Here is a 22,763-nt window from a genome sequence, read left to right as displayed (position 1 = left end):
AGTGATAAGAATAGAAGCCAGGACCCAAATCCTGGTTGTCCAAGTCCAGGATCTGTAGGCTTAATACTGCCTCCTTGGTATGATCCTATTGGATTCGAAAATAGTAAGAATAAAGGAAGGTTTATATTTAAGGAAAAAAACTCTCAACATCAAATGTCTTACTAGTCTTTCTCTTAGGATAGAATTTTTCTATTTTTGAATTATTATCTGATTTTTTTATCATGTGTACATTTTATATTTGCAAGTAGGAAAATAAAGACAGAACAGTTAAAAAATAACTTAGTACAATATCCAATGTCATCTTTCTCATGATCTCCCCTGCTTTTTCCAACCCATCCTGTATGTTTCTCTCTCTCTCTCTCTCCAGGCCCCAGGTCTCTCTCTGTCTCTCTCAGAAGCCCACCCATCGAGTTTCCCCTTTACCACCATCATTCCTTCTCCTACTGGAGAGTATAATAATGATGCCAGAAAGTGTGGTGGTTATTTAACCTCTCTCCAGCTAAATGTTTTATTATAACTCCTGAAAACCTAATTACAGTAACTTTACATGCTACAGTACCCTTTATGGGCTGCCTCTTTATTAAACTTACTCCTTTAGAGACAATAAACCTGATGCTTCAAAGGGCAGAGCCAGGACCAGTAAAATGTGATGAAATCTCCCATTTTCCAGTGCACACCTGATCTCCCTCACTGATCACCCCATCCCCAGTCCAGGTGCATTTCTGCTTCTATCCCTTCTCTGGCTTTTTATCAACTTTCAGCAAATGCATGTATGATATTAAAAATCTTTTAGGGATTAATGGGCTGTGTATCAATATTTTCATCCACTACTCTGAATACCTGTGAGTTTATTTACTGGGGAGGTCAATTTTCTCGGTAGAACAACAGTCAACACCTGGTTTCTCTGATAACCAGAGCTGCTTTTTTGCGCAGGGCGCTGTGTTGAGACCATTCAATAGTTTCGCTTGATTTCAAGGAGAATGTTTCCTGCAGCTGACTTCGTGAGCAAGAGAGAACTCATCTGCGCTTCCTCGTTAGTTGTTGTGGCTACTGAATGTACGCTGTGAGGAAATACTGGGAAATAGATTGAGAGAGAGAAGAACAGGGAGGGGTGGGGGTGGGGACAAAAACTTGACCTTTGGAGTTAAGGCAGTGCATTTATTTGTGTAGTGCATTGCTGTTTCAAAGCCCTGCTGGGATTTCCCCCTGGGAATAAAGCCAAACCAATAGAAAATAGGGAGACTGCCTCTTAGGATCCCACTGGTTGCAACCTGAGAAATGGTACTTGCTGTTAAGGGATTTTCTTGTTTGTTCCCTTCTTTGGTAGGGTTTGAGGCTAATAAGTGAGTTTACCGGTGATTGACTCAGAAAAAAAGGAAAAGCAATCTTTTGTTGGAGTCTCAAGTAGTTTAACCAGCTACCACTTCTCAATACTTCCACCCTAGATTAGTCAAGCTCCTTCTGTATCATAAGAATAAAATAAAAATTCACAGTATTTTGAATTGATGGGGTCCTTCTTACATGGATGCTCTGCGTGAGTTTCTTGTTTGTTAGACGTCTTTTTAAAATTTTCCATGGTTGTTTAATCAGAGGAGATGTGTGCCCTGAATTTTCTAAGCCAATTGTAAGCAAAATCCTGGTTTGCCAAGATTCTGCCTCAAATACATGTCTTTGCTGTCATGTAAAACGCATGGGAGAATGGTTGTTAGGTATGCTTTCTCTCCCAGGTTTTATTACATAGTTTTGTTTTCACGTGAGGAAACCTGACATTTAACAAAAAGATAGCTTCAGGTGAAGTGATGATCACAGTATTCTTAAGAACTCATTGGCACTTCAGATCCAGAGCTGAGGACGCAGAGCCACTGCCCTTCCTTAGCCTTACTGATCAATTCCACGGCCATCCGGAGCCCCTAACCTGGGCCAGGAAGGATGCTGGGTGCTAGGACTGAAGCCCACATGGCTAGGAAGGGAAAGAAGCATGCAAGCTCTTCTTTTATTTTTTGTAAGATATCAAGGACTGGTTTTCTCTATCCCTTTGAGTGTTAGCAAACTCCAAGGACAGCACTTTGGGGGCCCCTCATTTGCCTTTCCTTTCCCAGGCACAAGTGGCCAATTCTGAGAGCAATTGAGTTGTGCTTGAAAAATGTCAAGTGCATTTGGAAACTACACATTTTTGCTGACGCCTGGAGTCCTGAGCTGAGCTACTTCCATGACCCACCGCTGGGAGGAAGTTCAGTTGGGGCGTCACAAATGATTCATCAGAGCGTACTGAGCAGGCCCCTCAGGGGGAAAAGCTGTCTTAATAGCCAGTTCAAGGAAAAATCAGAAGTCCCCTAAGCCGCCTTGGTCCTCCCAGTAACCATCTGGCCAGACCGTTACCTTGTGGGTCTTGCCTCATATTATTTACCTTGTTTTCCCCCTGCAGCATGTGACAGCAATCCTTGGGTGAATCAAAGCTTGCATTTTTTTTCAGCTTGTGATTATGAAAATTTTCAAACATAGAGAAAAGTTGGGGGAGTAATACAAACTAAGAAAACCACCTGGTTTCAACAATTGCTATCATTTTGCGGCATTTGCCTTATCTATAAAGAGATCTAGAGATCTTTCTGCTGAATCATTTGAAAGTAAGTTGTAGACTTCTTGACACTTCACCTCTAAAGACATCAGCATTCAAAACTCTCATTTAAAAGGATTCAACTCAACATCTAGTGTGTTCTCTAGATGCATAGAATTTAAAAAGATACATCTACTAACCATCAGACACATCTGAGAGGTGCACGATGCTTAGGGTAGAGTTTCTTAAACTTCAAGATACTTTCGGATCACCTAGAGAGCTTCTTAACCAATAAATACCCGGACCCAAGCACTGGGTCTGGTTGGAGGCCAGAAAGTTGTCCTTTTCTAACTCCAGTGACCACAAAGCAGGTATTTATGGGACACACTCTGAAGATCTCTTCTTAAGAACCTCCTTTATTTATTTATTTATTTATTTATTTATTTATTTATTTATTCGCTGAATTAAACCTTCTAAAGATTTGCAACTGCAGGTGTAGCTGTGTTGTGAAGAAACAAGAGTCTACATTATCTTTGGTACTTTGGTTGAATCATTTTAAGCATCAGAAACTAGAAAAAAGGGATATGATAACCAAACGAGTTTCATTTAGCTAGGATCATCACAGACACCACGATAGCAAAGAGAAGGCCGAGAGCTATTGTCTGCTAGGATTAATGCAGTGCTGAAAAGTACATGGTGTTTGTTTGTTTGTTTTTCCCGTAGAAGGATCTGGGCTTGTATGTATAAATATGAACATCTGCCTATATGCGCAATCTGGAAAACAGAAGTCAACATGGTGGGAGGAATCCTAATTTTAAAATTGAAAATGTTCACAGTGCTGTCCTGTTAACAGTCATGGTTTTGGCCTTAGAAAGTTTGTAAGTCATTCATTTAACAAAGATTTGCTGAGTGCCCACTATGTGCCAGGCTTTTTTCTAAATGTCAGGGTACAGTGTTGAATGAATGAGACAAAATACCTGTTTCTTTTAAATGTCATAGAAGTTTAGATCTAATGATGGAGATAGATAATAAAAAATACACAAATACACATGTAATTTAGAAAAATAGGGATGTCTGGATGGCTCAGTCGGTTAAGTGTCTGCCTTAGGCTCAGGTCGTGATCCCAGGGTCCTGGGATCGAGTCCCGCATCGGGCTCCTTGCTCAGCGGGGAGTCTGCTTCTCCCTCTGCCCGCTGCGCTCCCTGCTTGTGTGCGCTGTCTCTCTGACAAATAAATAAAATCTTTTTTAAAAATTTAGGACAATAAAGCAGTTCTAGCAGGATGGAGAACGACAGAGAAAGAAGCAAGGGTAGGGCAGGGGAGATCTCCCCGGGAAAGTGACACTGCAGCAGAGTGGTGAGTGATGTGAAGAAACAAGCTGTGAGGTATTGCCAGGCAGAGGGAACAGCATGTATTAAGGCCCTTAGGTGAAAATGTGTTGGTTGTGATATGATGAGGAATATTAAGAAGACGGGTTAACTGATAGACTTAACTGACCTAAAGTGGTAGAAGCTACATTTGGAAAGGTGGCCAAAAGGCAGATCATGGCAGGACATTGCAGGCCATGGAAAGGACTTGTGACTTTATTTTATGTGTTATTGGAAACCTTGATCAATCGATCGATTGATTGGGGGAGGGGAGGAGAGAATATTGACACGTGACATAATCTGACTTCCCGTTTAGAAAGAAGTGTGGAAAATAGACTGAGTTGTCAGGAGACAATTTTAGGATCTCAGGAAGGAATCCCATACCAAAAAAAAAAAAAAATCATTTCCTTCTATTATTTCTTACAAATGAGTACATTAAAAATAACATTCAAACAATTTAAACTTCTTAATCTTCATCTTGTGATTTCTCTGATGTTGCCAAAACATTGTTTCCAATTTACTGATTCTGCCCACAAATATGACTGATGTTCAGGTGCCAGGCACTGGGGCAAACACATTATAGATAGATAGCTAGCTGTAGGTAGGTAGGTAGATAGATATAGAGATATCCAAGTGTATAAAAGATTCTTGAGTGCAAAAAGTGATAGAGGATGGCATAGATTCCAAACCTTTTGGAATAGGTTTCCCAAGTAGGAGGTTGGGAGGTGAGTAGGAGTTGGCAGGGGTGGGGTAGGTGGGAAAGCACGGGAACAGCTGTTCCCGAAAGCATTGCACATCATTCCCAAAGGCATGACAGCAGGAATAGCCAGGTTAAGGAAAGATGCGTCTTCTGGTGTGGCTGAAACACAGAGTTCAGGGAGCAGGGGGAACGAGGTTAGAGACGAGGGTAAAAAAGTTGGGTAGTTGTTGTAAAGAGTCTGGTGCCGTGTTGAGATTTGCATTTCTTCTTGTGGGTACTGGAGGCTCAGCAGGATTTCTAAGGCAGAGCACAATGACATTTGTGATTGAGAAGAAAAGTGGCAGAAGGGTTGAAAGAGGAGGGTTGGTGGGAGAGGTTTTCAGAAATAAAATGCATAGGATTCTTTCACCCAGTGTTTGGGAGAAGGTGAGGGGAAAGGAGGAGGGGGAAAGTGGCTGCAGTTTCTTAGGCACCTGGGAGTAACAGGAATGCAGGAAGAGTGTGAACGGGGAGGGGAAGGAAAAGAGTCTGTGCTTGGCTGCAACTGGTGCAATACAGCTGTGGAATGGAGAGAGAGAGAGAGAGAGAGAGGGAGAGATGCCCAGTATACAGCTGGAATGAGAGTCTGGACCTCAGGGAGGAAACTGGTTGGAAAAGGACACCTGGAGACTTGAGTCATAGGCCGCCTGAAGCCATGGGAAAGAGTGAGATCTCTGTGGGGGTGAGACCTGGTGCCCCCGTATTTCTAAATATTTATCAATAATGGCCTGCAATGTCTTTCTATTTCTTGGTTTTAGTTCGATATCCTATTTTCACTACCAGCTCTTGGAAAATTGTTCAAGAAGTACATTTGGGCTGGTTCTAAATCAAATCCCAGCATTTTCCCATCACCCCGGCTTTCTGGTGCACATATGTTCTTGCTTAATTATAAGGCAGTGGACTATTACGTAGTGATTTGGAGAACTCTTCAGGTGTTTGTTTGACATTTGTCAGACTTTAAATTAAAACTCATGTTTCAGGCTCCTTATGTTGTTCTGAGAATTAATAATAAAAGCTACTCGTAATGCACCGAGTACTTGCTATGAGACACACCTTTGGTTAAGTGCCCTTCCTACATGATCTCACGTAATCCGTACAAACCACCTATGCTGTGACATGAGGTACCTGGGCCATCATTACCCCCATTTTACAGATGAAGAGATGGAGGCTTTTAAGAACAGCATTGCGTAACTTAGGTAAGCTTACTTGTCCGGGACTGGAACTGCTAAGACTCCCGTCCAGGTGAACATGGCTCCAAAACGCTGCTTCTAAACACTTGCCTCCTGCCACCTCTTCCAAAAGATGCTTTTCATCCAGAGCATTAAAAGAGTGCTATTGGACAAGGAATACAAAGGCTTATTTATGGAATCCAACCTCTCGCCTTTATTCAGATCATCAAACATACTTAGAGTACAAATAAAGTTTTTAACTATCAGTTGTTTGTTTTAATGTTAGCTGTGTTAAATCATTCACTCATCAGATACTCATTTTCTGACACGATTGTCAGCCATCTCAGGCTTGTTTGGTCTTTGTCAAGGATTAAGATACTTGCAAGGTTTTGTCTGGAAGCAGCCAAGATCCAAATATCTGTAATAATAGTGATCCTGCCTCAGAATCCCGCCGGGATCGCCTGCTGAGTCCCACACGCAGGGGCAGTGTGGTGTATGAGGTCGACCTGGAGGACCTGGAGTCAGGTGGGAGTGGTCGCCCCAGTGACCCTGCCTGCTGCCTCTGAGCTTCCGTTTTTCTCATCTGTAAAATTGTAATAATATAGGGTTGGTATGAGGTTTGGAGGCAAGTAAAACATTTAGCATCGTAACTGACATATAGTATGTGGTCCGTAAGTATAGTTGTGCCTACTGCAGACTTGAAGAGGAGGGAGATAACCTGTATGACATTTGGAATCTTGGAATCTTAAATTCACAAAACATGAGGGAACTCCATTTGATCATTCATTCGTTCGTTCATTCACTAAACTCTCCCATGCATGCTGAACTTTGAGTTGGGTCCTGGGAACATAAAAACGAACAAGGTGTAAAAGAAGACACAGTCTCCGGTCTCCAGCTGCTCAAACTCTAGACACTACTTAATCCGTGCTTTAAAGTCCCGTATCTGTGTCCTGGAAGACAATTCATCATTTGAAACAAGGTGTGGCAAGTCACATTTGAAGTCTCATAAATGGAACACATGAGAGAGAAAAATCTGTCAGAGAATTTATGGTCCTTGAAGTGTCCTTGCAGTTACAGTCCCCTGACCCCGAGGAAGGGTTATATGAGGTGTCAACCGTAGACCCCCTTAGCCTATTGTCACACTGTAGCCCAAGAGACCAAGAGCACCTTGTTTCATTGGCAGGCAAGATGTTGCCAAAGAAAAAAACAGGATCACATGAGCTAGAGAGGCCGTCTCAGGACAGGAAGCAAGATGGAGGAGGGCAAACAGCCCAGGAAGAAGGCTCAGGAGAGACAGTTGAGGGAACACTCAAGAGCACAGACTTCAGCATGAGATAGAGCTCAGAGTTCACATCCCTGAATAGTTGCTTGACCTCGCCAAGCCTGATTTCTCGTCTCTTAAATCCATGGATATGTGAATACTTAGTTTGTAAGTAGTTGTGACAATGCGGTTCTAGTGACTTTACACGTTAAGTTCTAATACATGACGCTGCTTTGTGTCATCGTCATCACCATCATCTCCAAGTGACACACAGTAACCTGGTGTCCATATTTGCTTTGAATACTTGTCAGGATTGTTGTGGAAGACAAAATCTAGACGTATATGGAAACACATAAAATGTTGAGAGTTTGTGGAATTAATTTCTATCGCCATCCAACGAAATCTTTGCCCTGTTGTCCGTGACAAGGTAGAGCGGTTGACTAGGACTGCACTCGAATGATGGAAAGCAGAGTGAAAGAAAAAGCAGCTGGATGTTCCCCAGGAACAGCCCATGTCCGTGCTCACTCTTTCCCTTTTCCTTGCCAGGCACTTTCTCTTTAAGACCTCCTCGGGGAGCACGCCCCTGTTTAGCAGCTCTTCTCCGGGATACCCTTTGACCTCAGGAACCGTTTACACGCCACCACCCCGCCTGCTGCCCCGGAATACCTTCTCCAGAAAGGCCTTCAAGCTGAAGAAGCCCTCTAAATACTGCAGTTGGAAATGTGCCGCCCTGTCCGCCATCGCCGCAGCCCTCCTCTTGGCAATTCTGCTGGCGTATTTCATAGGTAAGTCCGGGCAGCCCACTCCGTGACCCTGGCCGTGAGGGGGTGGGGCAGAGGCCGTGGGCTTGTGAATGGAGAAGCCCTCTCTTGTCTGTACGGTTTGCCTGTTGGCTCCGGAAAGATGGAAACAATGATGAGGGAGAGAGTGCTTTTTGTCTCCTGAAATGTGTTTCAATCTGATGAGCTTCTTTCTCAAGATCGGAAATACCATTTACCAGACGTGTAAGTAAGCATCCCTACCGTATTCTTTCTTGGAGACGAGCTGAAAATTGTTGTTTCTGCAAACCCATCCCTCATTCCCAAAGTAGCCTTCTAGTCTCCTCTGTCCCTGGATTTTAACCCAGGTCTATGCTCTAAAATGCATACAATATGAATTAACTTCAGCCAAACACTTAAAGAAGAATAGTGACTAGCTTGTCTGGGAGCATCTTGATTTGACGCTAACGTCTAGCTGAGTAGTTCGCTTATTTCCAGATGTGTGGGACAGAAACAGCATTGAGAGGTCAGAACACCCAGTTGGGTCTCTGTATGGAATCCAGTCACCCATGCACAGTGGATCTTGCCCACATCCTCTCCTTTACTTCTGTCCTTTTAGTCACGAATTGCACCACAGTCGTGAATCAGGTTCATCTCTCATGCCACCTGTGCTTCTGGGGACTCAGGATGTAACTTAGGGTAGCAGATTGGTGAAGTTGCTGGGGTATCTTTCTTCCTATGCCAAGGATGTTGGTTTGCATCCATGGGGTGTAGCCCTGTAACTGTGGCAAGCAGCAGGTGCCAAGAGCTCGGGGACAGGGCACCACACGCATGTGAGCACCCTGGGCTGGCCACAAAGCCTGCTCACAGCTCTTGGCCCCAACAGAGAGCCCCGGTGTTGCCGCTGTATGAACTGAGCTTGCCAATGGCAGAGCTCCTGGCCCAGTCAGAGGCCACGTGATGTTTGCTCAAGTGTATTTGAAACACCTGATGGTTCCAGCTTGGTTTCAGGGCAGCTATGACAGGCCTCCCCAGTTGGGCTGTGCCATGTTGCAAAGCAAGCCTATAAAATACCAGCAGAAAGAGGCCGACTCCAAAATTCTTCTCAATACTTATGCTGAGAAAAAAAGGCAATCCTGATCATTCTGATGCTGACCCTTCTCCCTCAGCAGTGGGGTGTCCACACGTCCTTCATCCTCAGGCAGACGGTGTGGTACCTTCCAGGGAAGGAATTGGTCCAGGACTTCCTAGACCATTCTACCCAAGCTTGCCTGATGGCGGGGGCGGGTGGCCATGCGACCCCAGTGACCTGGGGCTGTGCCCAAGGCCATCATAAGCCAAAAACTGATGTGAAGTTTTCACCGTCTCCCATGAGATCACTTTGCTCACCGTAATACAGAAAAATCCGTTTTATATTCTTTACCAGTCACATCTCCTAGGAATGCCCTCCAAAAGCGAGAAAAGTGACACTCTGGGGAAAGTTACCGTGTTTACCTGGAACTTTGCAAAAGCCTTGGTGCTGTAAACCCCAGCCCCACGTGGGGACTGAGGTCTGACCCCCACGTACCCTCATTTACAGTCATGTCTGCTTCTCACTTGCTCCTGATGAAGGCTGGAGTAAGGGATTGACTTGCGGGAGGCGGAGGGTGTCTGTTTCGCGCTCAATCGCCTGCGTAGACTCTTTTGTGTCACTAGTGGTAGTTTCGTGTACTTCCCCAGGTAACTGTTCAAGGAGGCTTGGTAGAAGCGAATTGAATTGCCTTCAGGGTCTTTGCGTGATTTGGCTTTGTGGCAGAAACATCAGAAAGGGTCCGTGAGCTCACTTCTCAGGCTTAATGTTCTGTTGAGCTGGTGGGCACCATGGGGAGCCCAGACACAGAAACTGAGGCACTGCTCACCTCTGCCAGTACCCTCCCCAGTGTACCTCGTACTCCTCTTGCCAGAGAGGTAGATGGCTACTGCCTGATGTATTGAGCTTGATAGTTAAAATATAATAGCTTTCTGTAGGGCAATTACATAAATGGGGAAACCATATAGTGAGAGTTTAATGTTTTAATTGGGTGTGTAACTTGTAAATGATGGATTAGGAAACATATTTATCCTCCGTCTGGAGGCTACTGGAAGCTGGACCTGAGCATTTTAGGATGGTTTATTAGATTATAATCCATCATTTTCTATTATGTATGCTTTAGGTAAGATTATTCTTTAACCCTGGAGTATTACAGCATAGTTTATGACTCAAAATGAGCGATGGTAGGGGCCAGTTTCCCCACAGGGCTATTCTCCAGAGGTGACGGCAGCTCTGCAAGCACTGGGAGGGGTCACTGTCTTGAATGCTGATCTTGACCCAATGATCCTTTTCTCCTTTGCCTTGACAAAGTTGTTTTCTTTCTGGGTCTTGGTTTCCTAAGTAAAATCCAGAAGCATGATGGTTATTTACGTGCAGAAACTCCAAAGTATGGCGAGGATTAATTAATGTGTATAAATCACTTTGAAGATGAAAAGCAGTATATTATTAATTACAAAGCTGCAGGGGCATAAACAGTGCATTATAAACACAGAGAAAAGTACTGTTGGGAGCAACGAGTGATTGTGCCCACCGAGAAAACAAGCCATCAGGGAAGGACAGAAGGGCAACATAAAAATTAAAGCCCTCCTGTTACGGAGACCCAAGTTTTTAAGACCTGAGCCCATTCTGGTTCATACATGACTCCGTGTTCCAGTAGAACATGACAAGTCCTGAAACTGAAGCATCAGCCCCGAGATAGTTATGGATAGGCCCTGGGCTCAGGCCTGCCAGGAGCTGTGACAAATAGGTCAAATTATCTTCCTCACACAACCAAACCCGTGGAGAGAAGACTCCAGAAATGAGCAATCTGGAATAGTTCGGCCCCATGACGAGTTCTTCCTTACATCCAGCATGTGAGTGAGTGTGAAAGAAGACTAAGGTCAACCCTTGCACACATTGGAAGACGTAGGCCTTTACCAACTCAGGAAAGATCCCCTGGTTCCTCCTGACACAACCGGGGACAAAGATCTTTTATGATACACTCTTCCATCAGATTCTTCCAATGCCAGATTTTTCCAGTGTACATAACATCTTGGAATAAATTACTCTGAAAAGCAGCATAAACCACTAGGGGACCATTTTGTGCATCACTCAGCCCCTGGCCCACATGGTTCCTAGGGAGTACTGGCTGTGAAACGCAAGAGAGCTTCCCCTCTTGTCTTACATCCTGGGGCAGCTCACGTGCTTTCATTGCCTGCAACACCAGAAATCCCTCTGGATCCCTCAGTTTCTGGATCATGTAACCAATATAGAATTTCTCACCTGTTTTATGCCAACTCTACTGTGTTTTTATCCTCGTCGTATACATAACAATAACTGATGGGCAACTTTCATTTGCTGAGAACTGTCGGCTTTTTCAGTGAAAGCACCTTTATGTAATTACTAAATTTGAACCCTATCCCCAGCCCCCACCATACACTCTAGCAGAAACTAAAAAAAACTGGTGTATTACAGTCATTTCATGGAGTTGATGCTGGAGCCCAGAGTGCTTGTAGTCACGTGGCTGGCTAGTTGCAAGGGTAAGACTAGGTCCTTGGTCTCCTGATTACTCTCCTGATTATTTCCAAATACTGCATGAGCTCTAAATGATCCCTTTTGTAACGTCAACTCCCTGTATCTGATTTTGTCCTCATGAACAAGGGAGAATAATTAGTTCCTTTCCTTCCCAAACCATCTTCTGATGATTCCCGCAGTGGAGAGAAACCATCTCTCTTCCTCAGTCTCCTAGCCTTTCCTTACGTTGCTGTTTTCCCAAACATCTTCGGTTACGGAGGTCAGCAAACATTTTCTGTGGAGAGCCAGATCATAGATGTTTTTGGTTTTGCGGGTCATGCAGTCTCATCCCAGTTGGTCTACTCTGCCGTCTTATGGCAGAAGCAACCATACCCACAGCCATATGTGGCTGTGTTCCAGGAGACTCTTAAGTATAGACACTGAAATTCGAATTTTATGTACTTTTCACGTGTCATGAAATATTCTTTTGATTTAAAAAAAAAACTATTTAAAATGGAAAACTATACCTTAGCTCATATGCTGATCGAAACATACAAATAGGTGGCAGACTGGATTTGGCCCTCGGGCCACGGTTTGCTAACCCCTCTTTGATTATATTACTGTTCTTTTCCTAAAAAATACCTTTTCAGAGTGCCCCCGCATTTACAGAAGAAAAAAAAGAAGAGAAAAGGAAATCTGCTTCCAGTCTGGCTCAGAGTCCAGCTCTATGTCCACTGTAAATGGAGCAGGTGATTTTTTTCTGAGGCTGGCAACCCCTCTCCGTAGTGAATAATTACACCTGACTTTCTGATCCAGACCAAAAAGTAGGAAAAACAAGCCACTTTTCTCTTTGAAAACTTTCCAAAGGATTCAAATGTCCATCCTAATAGGCTGCGTGAAACAGCGCTTCAACTCTTGGGTGGTGTGGAATTGCCTGCACACTTAGCCACGTACTCCCTCATCTTCGATCTTCAGTTACCCCGGGTTTCTCTGCAAAATCACTGCCTGTTTTCAAAGGCGCCTCAGCCCCTGGTGCTTTCTCTGTTGGGGTTTCCCAACAGGCTGCAAGGGTGCAGGTTCACTGGAGGACATCACTGCCGTCTTGTCCGAGGTTAAGGTTGGATAGGTCTAGTTTCCTTAAAAGGCACCAAAGTTCTTCAGCAGGCTGCCCCACATCAAGGAAGAAAGATGCTTGTGATGGATGACCTCACTGCTGAAATCCAAATAGTCCTAGAAATTCTGAGATGAGAGTCCACACAGCGGTTCGCCATGACACAGGACTGAGACTATCACCTGCGAGTTAAAGACAATACGGAACATACGCTGAGTTTCTGTCAAAAGCTCTTCTCATGGTTGGGATGGGAAGGGGGTGGAGGGAAAGATAAGAGCGTTTATGTCATCCTAAATTAGTTTTTAGCTCTTCAGATCTCTGCCAAACTAAAATACATATATATATTAGAAAGTCACCTTGTCTTTTTTCACTACGGTAATTCCTGCCAAATATGAAATACTATGTTTTAAGTAAGCTGCTCAGCGCTCTGTCTTCTGCCACTCTCACTTTGATCTGGGAAGAACGCGGGCCATCAACATGTCAGGATGTTAAAAGTGTGGTAATTTGGGGTGCTTTCAGTTTCTTTTGAAAACAATGAGAGATTATTTTCTATGGAAACTAAAAGCCTACAATGTGTTTAAAGTTGCTACACTTGAAAATTGATATGTTGAGACTCCTGCTGATGAATCCTGTGTTCAGAACTGCTATTTTGTGTATTCCCATCTCGCTGAACAGAACAGATTTGGGGAAAACATAAAGAAAATGACAGAAAAATGATGAGAACAGTACACTTACCCGGCATCCTTTGTGAGGATACAGCCGAGAAAAAACGTTGGCCCTCTCATTCAGACTCACTGTTCTTTGACTATCCAGAGAGATGCTAATCCTTGCCCTCTGTGTGAATTCCACATTATGGGTTTACCTCCCAGTATCTAAAACGCAAAAGGCTGGTGATGAAATCTGAGCAATCCTGCAAGTAACATTTCCACCCAACTCCCCTGCCCCAGATGGTCAAAGCTTGTAGTTCGCCCCACAGAGAAGAAGAGAACTGCCCACAAAGAAGTCAGGAGACCCAGTCATGTCAGTTCTGATGTTAGGAACAGACTTGAGATATGCTAATGTGCTCTTAACCAGATAATGAAGTCCCGTCAGCGCTGACACACTGGTGAGTCTTCGGCAGTGGGGCTCCCGTTTCATAATTGCACATCCAATTGCAGAGGATCTGTCAATTTATGGAAAGTAAATTAAGTCATTAGCTAGGTCTCCATCACCTAGCAGCCATGTGGCAGGATGCGTATCTCGTGTTTGACATTCAGGGAAGTTCCTTTACCGAGCTGAGGTGTCTTTGCTTTCTGCTACAAGGCACCTGTCGGAAGTCAAGGTAGTCATCCAAAACAGGGCTCTCCCACCCTCATGGGCAAGCTCCATGGATGAGGAAGAGGAAGCGACTCTTGGTCCTTACTCTCTAGACCATCTTAATGCAAAACCAGGGAAGACTGAGTAGGAGCTACATCCCCACGCCCCTCAAGGACCACGACAGGGAGTTAGGGCATCAGTACGATCTGCTGACGAGAAGGCACCGTGGCTGTGATTCGTGGCTCCATGGAGCATGTGTTGGGTGAATGCATATGGAGGGTCCACCACCTATCTATCCCTTGACTCACCATTCTGGCCTTTGTCCTGAAATTTCTCATGACAGTGACCTCTCCAGCAGTCATCAGTTCAGAAGCAGTAATGGGATGCTATGACATTATCGTGTCTGTCTCCACATGCTCAGTTTATTTGACTGGATCACTTAGGGTGGTCGCCAAGCGCACAGATCCTTTACCTTCCACAGGAAGCCTTTAAATCCTTCATTTCTTAAGTCTTGCATGCGTTTGTTTATTTTTACCTGTTGCATGATTTAGAATTCTGGATACAGCTTCTAATGTACTATAAATAAGGATTATTTCATTCTACGTTTTAATCTATAACACAACTGCAGGGGTACCAGCTGAGGGCACCTGGGTGGCTCAGTTGGTTAAGCATCTGACTCTTGATTTCGGCTCAGGTCATGATCTCAGTGTTGTGAGACCAAACCTGGACATGGAGCCTGCTTAAGATTTTCTCTCTCCCTCTTCCTGCGCCCCTCCCCCCTCAAAAAAAAGAAAAAGAAAGAAAGAAAGACAGACAAAGAAGAAAAGAGAAAAGAAAAGAAAAGAACCAGCTTGATGTAATGCAAAGCACATGCATGGGCTTTGGTGTCAGAGAGACCTGAGTTCAAATTACGATGTGTATACTTAAAAGCTGTGTGACTTGGGCTTGCTCTTTAATCTCCCTGTACCTTAGTTTCCTGATCCAGAACAGTGGGATAGCTCCAGCTTTGTAAAGATGTTTCAGGCGTTGGCTGAAATTATATATGTATACAACTTTTCTTCAAATGTATGTCATCAAGCATGAGAAATGTCATTATTGTGTGTATCCCCAAAGTGCTGAGAAGTACTTAACATTTATAATTTTTATTTTGTAGTTTTGGAAAGAGGTAGCCGCAGACCAGTGAGAATGATGTACGCCCATGTGACTAGATAAGTGCATAGTCAGACCAGCAGCCCAGTGTGCTGCCTGGCCAGCCACGATGATATGGAAACACCAGTTATAAAATGCGTTCTGGTTTCAGAGAGGTAAAAGATGAAAACCTCGAGTGTTAGCATCAGTGAAGTGTGATGGTACCTGGCACACAATAGAAGCTCATTATGATGATTATATTGGCTACCACACTCCTAGACCAGGTCCATCGCCAAGTATAAACCAGGTTCTTGGATCATTGTATCTCCAAAACCGTGCCTCACACCGTGTGAGCATCGATAAATATCTTTTGAAGTAATAAATGCTGATTAGAGTTAGGGCTGAGTTGGATCGTTTGTTGACAACATTATCAAGTACCCAGAATCCTCAAGCCCTAATTTCACTGGTTCCCTCATGTAAAGGGAAGTTTCTGGTTCCCTGATGTTGTAATTGCCTCTGTTCCCAAATTGCATTTCCAAGTTAGAAAGCATTTAGGCAACGGAACAGTTAGGGGGGATGTGTAAGCACCACATTTAAGCCCTCTAGCAGGAATCTGTGATTCCCTGAAATCGAGAGCTAGCTGAGTGAAACTGGGAAGTGTTTGTGTCTGGCATACGGCCACCATTTGGCACTCATATTACAAAAGTATAGCAGAATTTAGTTGGAGTTCAAGGTGAAGAAGCAAATAATGGCATAAATCTGAAAGTCTGTTGGCTGCTTCCCTGTAAATGAGGAAGTGCTAAGAAATGAAGCAATTGCTACAAGGCACCAAATAGAGAAAAGGACTATTATATGGTGAATTAGGTCTGTGTACACAAGCCATGCAGAATCTTTTGTGCTCTGAAATGCGCTACTTAGCTGTGTAGCCTCATACAACAGAAATTTGACCCTGAAGTGAACTTTTAGAGCATTCGTATTTTTCTTAAGGTCACCTTAAATCATACTTCTTGTGCCCTTCATTGAAAATTCCTTTCTAGAAAATTCACATTTTGATTGTTAAGAATAGACACTCAGAATTTTTGCCTGAGCCCTTTTCTCATCAAATAAATCATTTATTAAATTGATGTCTCATATTAAGATCCTCTGCATTAGGAGAGCAAATGGTCCATCAACTCCATTAACGTATTTAATATTACCATAAAAGAGAGGATAATGCATTGCATGTTCCACTAATTTCATTTTTTTATTATCAACTTCTAGCCTTAAATAAATATGTAAATATCAGATTGTCTCAGAAAATACAGCAGTCCTAAGCTACGTGTTGATAAGAAAAGAGTTTTGCCGAAGAAAATATTGCCCTCCCCTCTTGGAAAGAGAAGTTGATATAACACATAATATGTATCATCTTTCAAAGACTTTTTTTTCCCTAAAAACCAAAGCTACGGATAAGAAGGGACGATCAGCTTTGCCTCCAATCTTTGCCTTTCTTTCATCATGACTTGATTCACAGCTGTTAGGGAAGGCCTTTCCCTTGGGATGGGTTTTCGGTGGAGTTAGGTCATTTGTGGGAAGATTTGTACAAACACGTTTGGCACTCCCCTAGGGACTCTGATCTTTATAAAAGAAAGGCATATTACCTTGCTTTTGCCTTTGCGGTCATGATGCAATCCTATCAGTTTGCTTACTTATATTACACCATGAGCGTTTTAGAGGCACGTTAATGAAGTTTAGATTAGAATTGCTTATATTCCACAGGGAAAAGTAAGTGGCAGTGTGTCAAATGCATTCTGCTCTTCAGGCCATGATAAACAAGATGACATCTTGCAAAGAAGTTTGGTGCGCCTTTGAATTAGAAGCATTGTTGAAACTGGTTTTAAGGCTACCTTAGGCCCCAAATTTTTACAAACCTAGACTGCTAGGGCATTCAGCCAATTAGAGTTCATGTGTTTAAACTTTCTTTTAATAAGAAATTTAGTATACTTCCTTGAGAAAGCTCTCTGCTCTTGAAAGACTTGTAGGTTAAAGATGTTTTTCCCCCATGAAAAATCTTTGTGCAACTTCGTGTCTTTCTATAATACATTTTTTTTATTAATTTAAGGTATATTAAATTTATTCATTTTATGTTTTTCCGTCACACAAGAAATTTTCTTTAGGCAAGTGATTGGCTAGTCACATTGTATTCTGAAACCTGCTGACCAGCCTCAGAATCTAGGACACTTTTACTCAAAATTTCTTCCTAGTCCCAGGGTCTCATAAGCAACCCCATAAAATAGTACACTTAATACGAAAGCTGAGAGAGCCTAGGTAGGTTATGTTTTGCATAAATGACCTGTGCCATGATGTTAAGACATTTGCGTTTCATTTTTCCCAGACCCATCAGGGAACAGAAGTTTTATACTAAAAAGCTTTTTATTAACTCATCAGTATGAGCAAATGGTCAGCCATCCTTTCTTCTCCCTAGAAATGTGAAGTGGTCTAACCATTACACAATAAGAAATTGAGGAGATTTGTGTCTATTTTTAGCTAGTCTGTTTTTGTCAAATGAAGACATTATCTCCTCTTGAATTTACTTTAAAAACTGTAAAGCTTACCAAAAAAAAAAAAGAAGAAGAAGAAGGAGGAGGAGGAGGAGGAGACATACCAGAAAGAATGCGTTGAAGTTAAGACAAAAAGTAAAGGAAAAGGCATAAGAAGCTGTGAAAAGAGTAATTAGAAATGCTCGTGAGCAATGCCAGCTATGAGACGCCATCTGCTGAGCAGGATAAAACGTGGAACAATTAGAAGATGCCAGAATGGGGGGAAAGTGACACCCAGCACCTCCAATGACACATAATCTTCTGCATGATTTCTTGAACCAATAAGTCCAACCAAGGTAATGAGATGAAAAGCAATCCTTGAGAATTGCTTGGAGGTGCTGTTTCACCCCCTCATCTTACATCATTAAACTTTCGGTTCCCTCATGAACTACTTAGATAAATAACAGTGGACAGCTCAACATTTATCCAAATAAACCAGAAAGCCACCATGATAAAGGAAATTGAATTTATAGACACAGCAGGCCCTTGCCTAATAGATGAGAGTAATGGGTCTAATGTTGAACATCCATCTATATTTCAAATACAGTGTATCGGGTGGGGGGGCATGAAAATCACCTCCTACAAAATCATTTCTCACTAAGGTTGGTTTATCTTCTGTTGGGTCTAATTGAAACTCATGTAATTCCACAACAGTCTTTGCCACTGCGAATGATGTAAGAGAAGTAAAGAATGAATGTGCCTGTTGGCTCCTAGGGGAGCACTGAAAGTGAGGCTTAGAAAAATCACCTTTGTCTTCAGATGTGTTGTCTTTAGAATGACCCTTGAAGCCAGGAAGCAAGTGTATTTGTTTTTTAATCAAGTGAGGGCATTCTCGAAAGTCTTCTATTCAATCTTGATCAGAAATGGACATGAGGGAGGAGAATTATTTTATACTACATCCTTTCTCTGCCTTGTTTCTCTATCTTCATGGTGTAAAGGAAGGTCCAGTAGGAATATCTGAGAAGACCCAACAGTTTTAGCTCCCAACCAAGTTCAGTGGATTATGAACTTCTAATATTTGGAAAGGTTTCCTGATTCCTAATTGGGCGTGTCTTGGTCTCAGATAGGACATGGGTGTGCCCAGGCTGATAGCAACTTACTACTCACCCGAAGGAACAGGAGGTCAGCCCCCCTATTTGACATGTGTGTGAGTGGTGCCCCCACACCACTACTCCCACAGATCCTGCCCCAAATGTTCTGGTCAGGAACAGTCTGCAATATGTGTACATTTTTTATGCACTTTTTTAAAAGATTTTATTTATTTATTTGACAGAGAGCGTGCACGCACAAGCAGGGGGAGCAGGAGAGGGAGAAGCAACCTCCCCCCAGAGCAGGGAGCCAGATGTGGGTCTTGATCCCAGGACCTTGGGATCATGACCTGAGCAGAAGGCAGACGCTTAACAGACCAAGCCACCCAGGCGCCCCCAATATGTATACATGTTAATGAAACGTTTTGACAGGTACATTTGGTCTGACTTTAAGGAAACCAGCTTCCGACCCTGCTTCCAGAGGTTAAATCTTTCACAGTGTTTGCATTCACACAGATGTGGACGTCGCTGCTGCTTCTCCTCTTATCCCCTCTTCTATACGGCCTACCTTTCAGTATCCTTGGAACAAGCCCACATTTATCCTGCTCTGTCAGGTTTAATTTTTTAAAAGCAATATACATACATTACAGTTCCTTTCATTTTAGACTTTTAAAAAATATACTGGTGTGCCAATGGCAACTTTTTCCCACTTCTTGCCCCCCAGCCCCCACCTCTCTGCCTTAGCTCTTTAGGTGGGGGTGGTCAGGGCAGAAGTGAACCCAAGGGCTCGTGGTCTTGGCTCTGTCTGGGAGAAAATATCTCTATTTCTTTTGTGGGAATGTGGATGCCGATTGCATGGTATTTTATTCTTCTCTTCAAAACCGACAGGAATTAAGCCTTTGGAAAGGTCAGCTGACCCAGCAGTGCTCTCTGTATTGTAGTGAAATACCAATGGCTTGTTTTAATGTCAGAGGCAAATTGGAGAGTGGACCCAACTGAAGTATCTGTGACTAAATTTGTCCTGAAGGAAGAAAAAGAATCGTCTGTCACGTTGGCATGACTAAGGGGTTTATTAAACAAGCTGTTGTGTACCCCACCCAGGGAGAAGGCTGTCAAAACATGAAGGGAAAAAAGAGAGAGAGAGAGAGAGAGATCATATGGAAGCCAACCCTGAACTCTTCTCATAATTGCATGTCTGAGTACCTTGGCTCATTTGCCCACACCCTTCATAATTCTTTCTTGATCACACATTGCTACTGCCTCCCCCAGACCAAAAACTTCCCTGTGCCTCTGTCTCCCACCGTAGCACAGGACAGAATGACAGAACACACCAAAAAACCTGGCTCGTGGAGAAGATACCCAGAGTGGACCCAGTTGGCTCTGGGCTAAACCCAATTACCAGGTCAGATGGACAGACAGCAGGGGTTTTCTTTGCAGGACTAGTCTGACAGCTCTCTCGGTGGAAACGTAGAGAAGGACTCCAGACGTGAAAAGTGACTAGGTGTGCATTGCAAAACAGTGGAGAGGATTCCTGACATTGTGCAATGCTGTCACATTTTGGCTGATTTTCATTCATGGGATAGGCCAAGGAGGATGCAGACCCCAACGGCAAAGAATCTTTGTTGATGCCGAGGGGAAAACAAGGATCACGAGAAAAAGCGCGCGTGCCCAGGGACAAAAATAGGGGAAGGCATTCCTTTGAGTAACTGTAGTATATATGGTATGTGTGTGGGTTTTTTTCCTGGGCATATAAAGGGAGAAGGGGGCCCGATGAATAGTGAGAGACAATTACAGTTTCCACTGGCTTCTACAGAACAAGAAGGAACCACGTGCTCACCGTTGGCCTAGAGAATAAACGGAAGCTCAGACTTCGTGGTCAGCTCAGAAAATCCTCTGACTTAGATTAAGCCAGTTCTTATTTTTCCACTGGATGATGAGGCTACAGTTTTAGCCCGTCTCTTCACACTCCTGTCCCCAGCATCCTAAGAGACTCTATCCATTTATCTTCGAAAGCTAAAGAAAAGAGCATGATGTGAGAGGAGGGAGGAAAGCCAGTGGCCCCGGAAAGATGACTCCGATGCTGAGTAGGGAGGGACTTAAAACCTGAGCCACGTGACCATGGTAGAGTCCTGAGGTTCTGGCCCACCAGGGCGACCGGGGGACCCTCGTATCTTGACTGAAGGTTTGCCACATATGCAGAAAGGTTCCCTGCGTAGAAAAGAATTTTGATTTGGGGCTTTAATGCCTTTGAAAGCGCATCAGGAGTAACACTGACATGCTTTCACCGCAGCCTTGGAATCCTAAAATAAATAATAGAAAAATTGTGATTTAAAGTATAATTCCAAATACTAACTGGGCCCTGCTGCCTAGATGAGTAATAAGCTTCAATAAATGTGTGACAGGCACAAGGCTCTTCAGTATGAAGAGTAGTGAGGCCTCAGAAATAGAAATAGGTTTTTCATTACACGAGGGATTATGTTCAGCCTGACTGTGGAGCCCGTTCGCGGGGCCACAGCTGCTGCTTCTGGCTGCGGCCGTATTAACGGGTAATAGTAAAGCGGGCCCACGCAGCCTGAGACAGCGATTTGTTTCAGGGAAGGGAGAAAGGTCACTTTCTCCCACTTAAGCCAGGATTAGCATTGTTTACTACACATTTTCCCTTAAACTTCTATTCGTCTGTGCTAATGAGCCGCAATTGGAGTCAGGTTCCACCTGGGTGCCTGCTCAAATCTGCGAGGAAGCCAGGGATGGAGAAATCCATGTGGTTTGGGGGGGGGGAGGTGCTATCTTATTTTCACCCACGTATGCGCATCAACACGCACAGGTATACTTCACTTTGAAGATTGCACAAAGTTTTATTGTTTAATTTCAAGCAAACTCAGCTGTTCATCTGAGACTTTCCTAATACAGGAACTCAAAGTCAGCACAGGCACACTCTGGCCTCCCTTCTTTTCAGGACTGAGGTGTGGGGGTCGAGAAACTGAATTGGGCCCTCCCTGCCCCTTCGCAGCCAAGGAAACTATGGGGTCTCGGGAGATGAGTTTCAGGAGGATTTGAGAATGGTTTGGGGACTTGGGTATAGAAGGGCACCCATGAGAAGGAGAGTTGATTTCAATTTGAGATAGGTTTGCTTTTGCAAGTGCTATCAACGCAGAATCCCCAGTCTCTGTTCCTTCTTGACCCAAATAATGGCTCATTGAAACTTCATACTCCCCGCGTCATTGTTCGCCTGGATCGGGGAACCTGATTTCTGGGTGTAGTGGTTCCCCAGGCCAGCTGGCCATCGGAGAGGTCCCATGCAGAAAGCCTGGATTTAGTTTGGCTAGGTTCCCATCTCAACCCTTAGTAGCTGCATGCTTTGGGGAAAGTCAATTTAATCCCTGAGCCTCATTTTTCTCAACTGTAAGAAATGGTTGATAACAGTTTTGATGATGATGGTACCTTTATCATAGTCTTCCTATGTGACATTTAAAGCAGATACTGATATCTATTAATACTCGTGCTGTTTGTGAATTCATTCAAAAGAAAAAAATACACAGATGCTAAGGTGCAATTTAGGAATTAGGTTATTAAAGTTCAGAGAAGGGAGAAACCCAAGGACTGGAGGAGGTGAGGATGACCGGGGGATACAGTTCCAGGCCAACCCAGCCCTGGAAGGATGTAGAGAAGTGGAAGTGGGAATGGCTTGAGAAGCATTGTAGGCAGCAGGGGAGGGGAGAGGCCAGAATTAACAGGGCGTTGTGCAGGGGAGTTGAGGGGCTCAGCCAGTGAGGAGAGAGCTGCCTAGTGAAGAGTGGTGGAAAATAGGAGGTAAGGTAGAACAGGACCAGATGGTGGATGGCCTGAAGTCTGGCAGAAGATTTAACTTGGTTAGTTTGGCTATAGGGAGGTACTTAGAATTCATAAGCAGTTACCTAGTAGATGATCCATAAATATTTATTTGCTAATTGATTGAGGATTCAGGATAGACTGAGAAATGGGACAGAAGACAGAAAGTCTTATCCAAAGGCTCTGACCATAATCAGTGGGTATGTGGATTGGCGAGGGCCTAGATTAGAAGGGGAGCCATGGAAACAGAGAAACAGAGTACATCTGTGAGAGATTTCTTCCAAAGAAGAAAAGGCAGATTTGCGATGTGATTTGTATTGTGTTGACTGTGGAGATGAAGAAAACAGAAATATCTGGTATATCTTTCAGGTTTCTAACCTGGATCT

At 43.7% G+C, this 22,763-nt stretch overlaps 1 protein-coding gene across 2 annotated transcripts in view; it reads left to right on the top strand.

Moving 5' to 3' along the window:
* TENM2 (teneurin transmembrane protein 2) overlaps positions 1-22,763 on the top strand; it is a 905,304-nt gene that overhangs the window by 639,265 nt on the left and 243,276 nt on the right. For both annotated transcript variants that reach the window (XM_040630317.1, XM_040630318.1), the window contains one exon: positions 7,637-7,875. In XM_040630317.1, the coding sequence (XP_040486251.1) occupies positions 7,637-7,875 (239 nt within the window). The remainder of the gene's footprint in view (positions 1-7,636; positions 7,876-22,763) is intronic.

Source organism: Ursus maritimus, unplaced genomic scaffold (genome assembly GCF_017311325.1).
Source record: "Ursus maritimus isolate PB19 unplaced genomic scaffold, ASM1731132v1 scaffold_15, whole genome shotgun sequence".
NCBI classification, from domain to species: domain Eukaryota; kingdom Metazoa; phylum Chordata; class Mammalia; order Carnivora; family Ursidae; genus Ursus; species Ursus maritimus.
The sequence above is the reverse complement of the archived record's forward strand: the minus strand, read 5'-3'. Positions and strand labels throughout refer to the sequence as shown.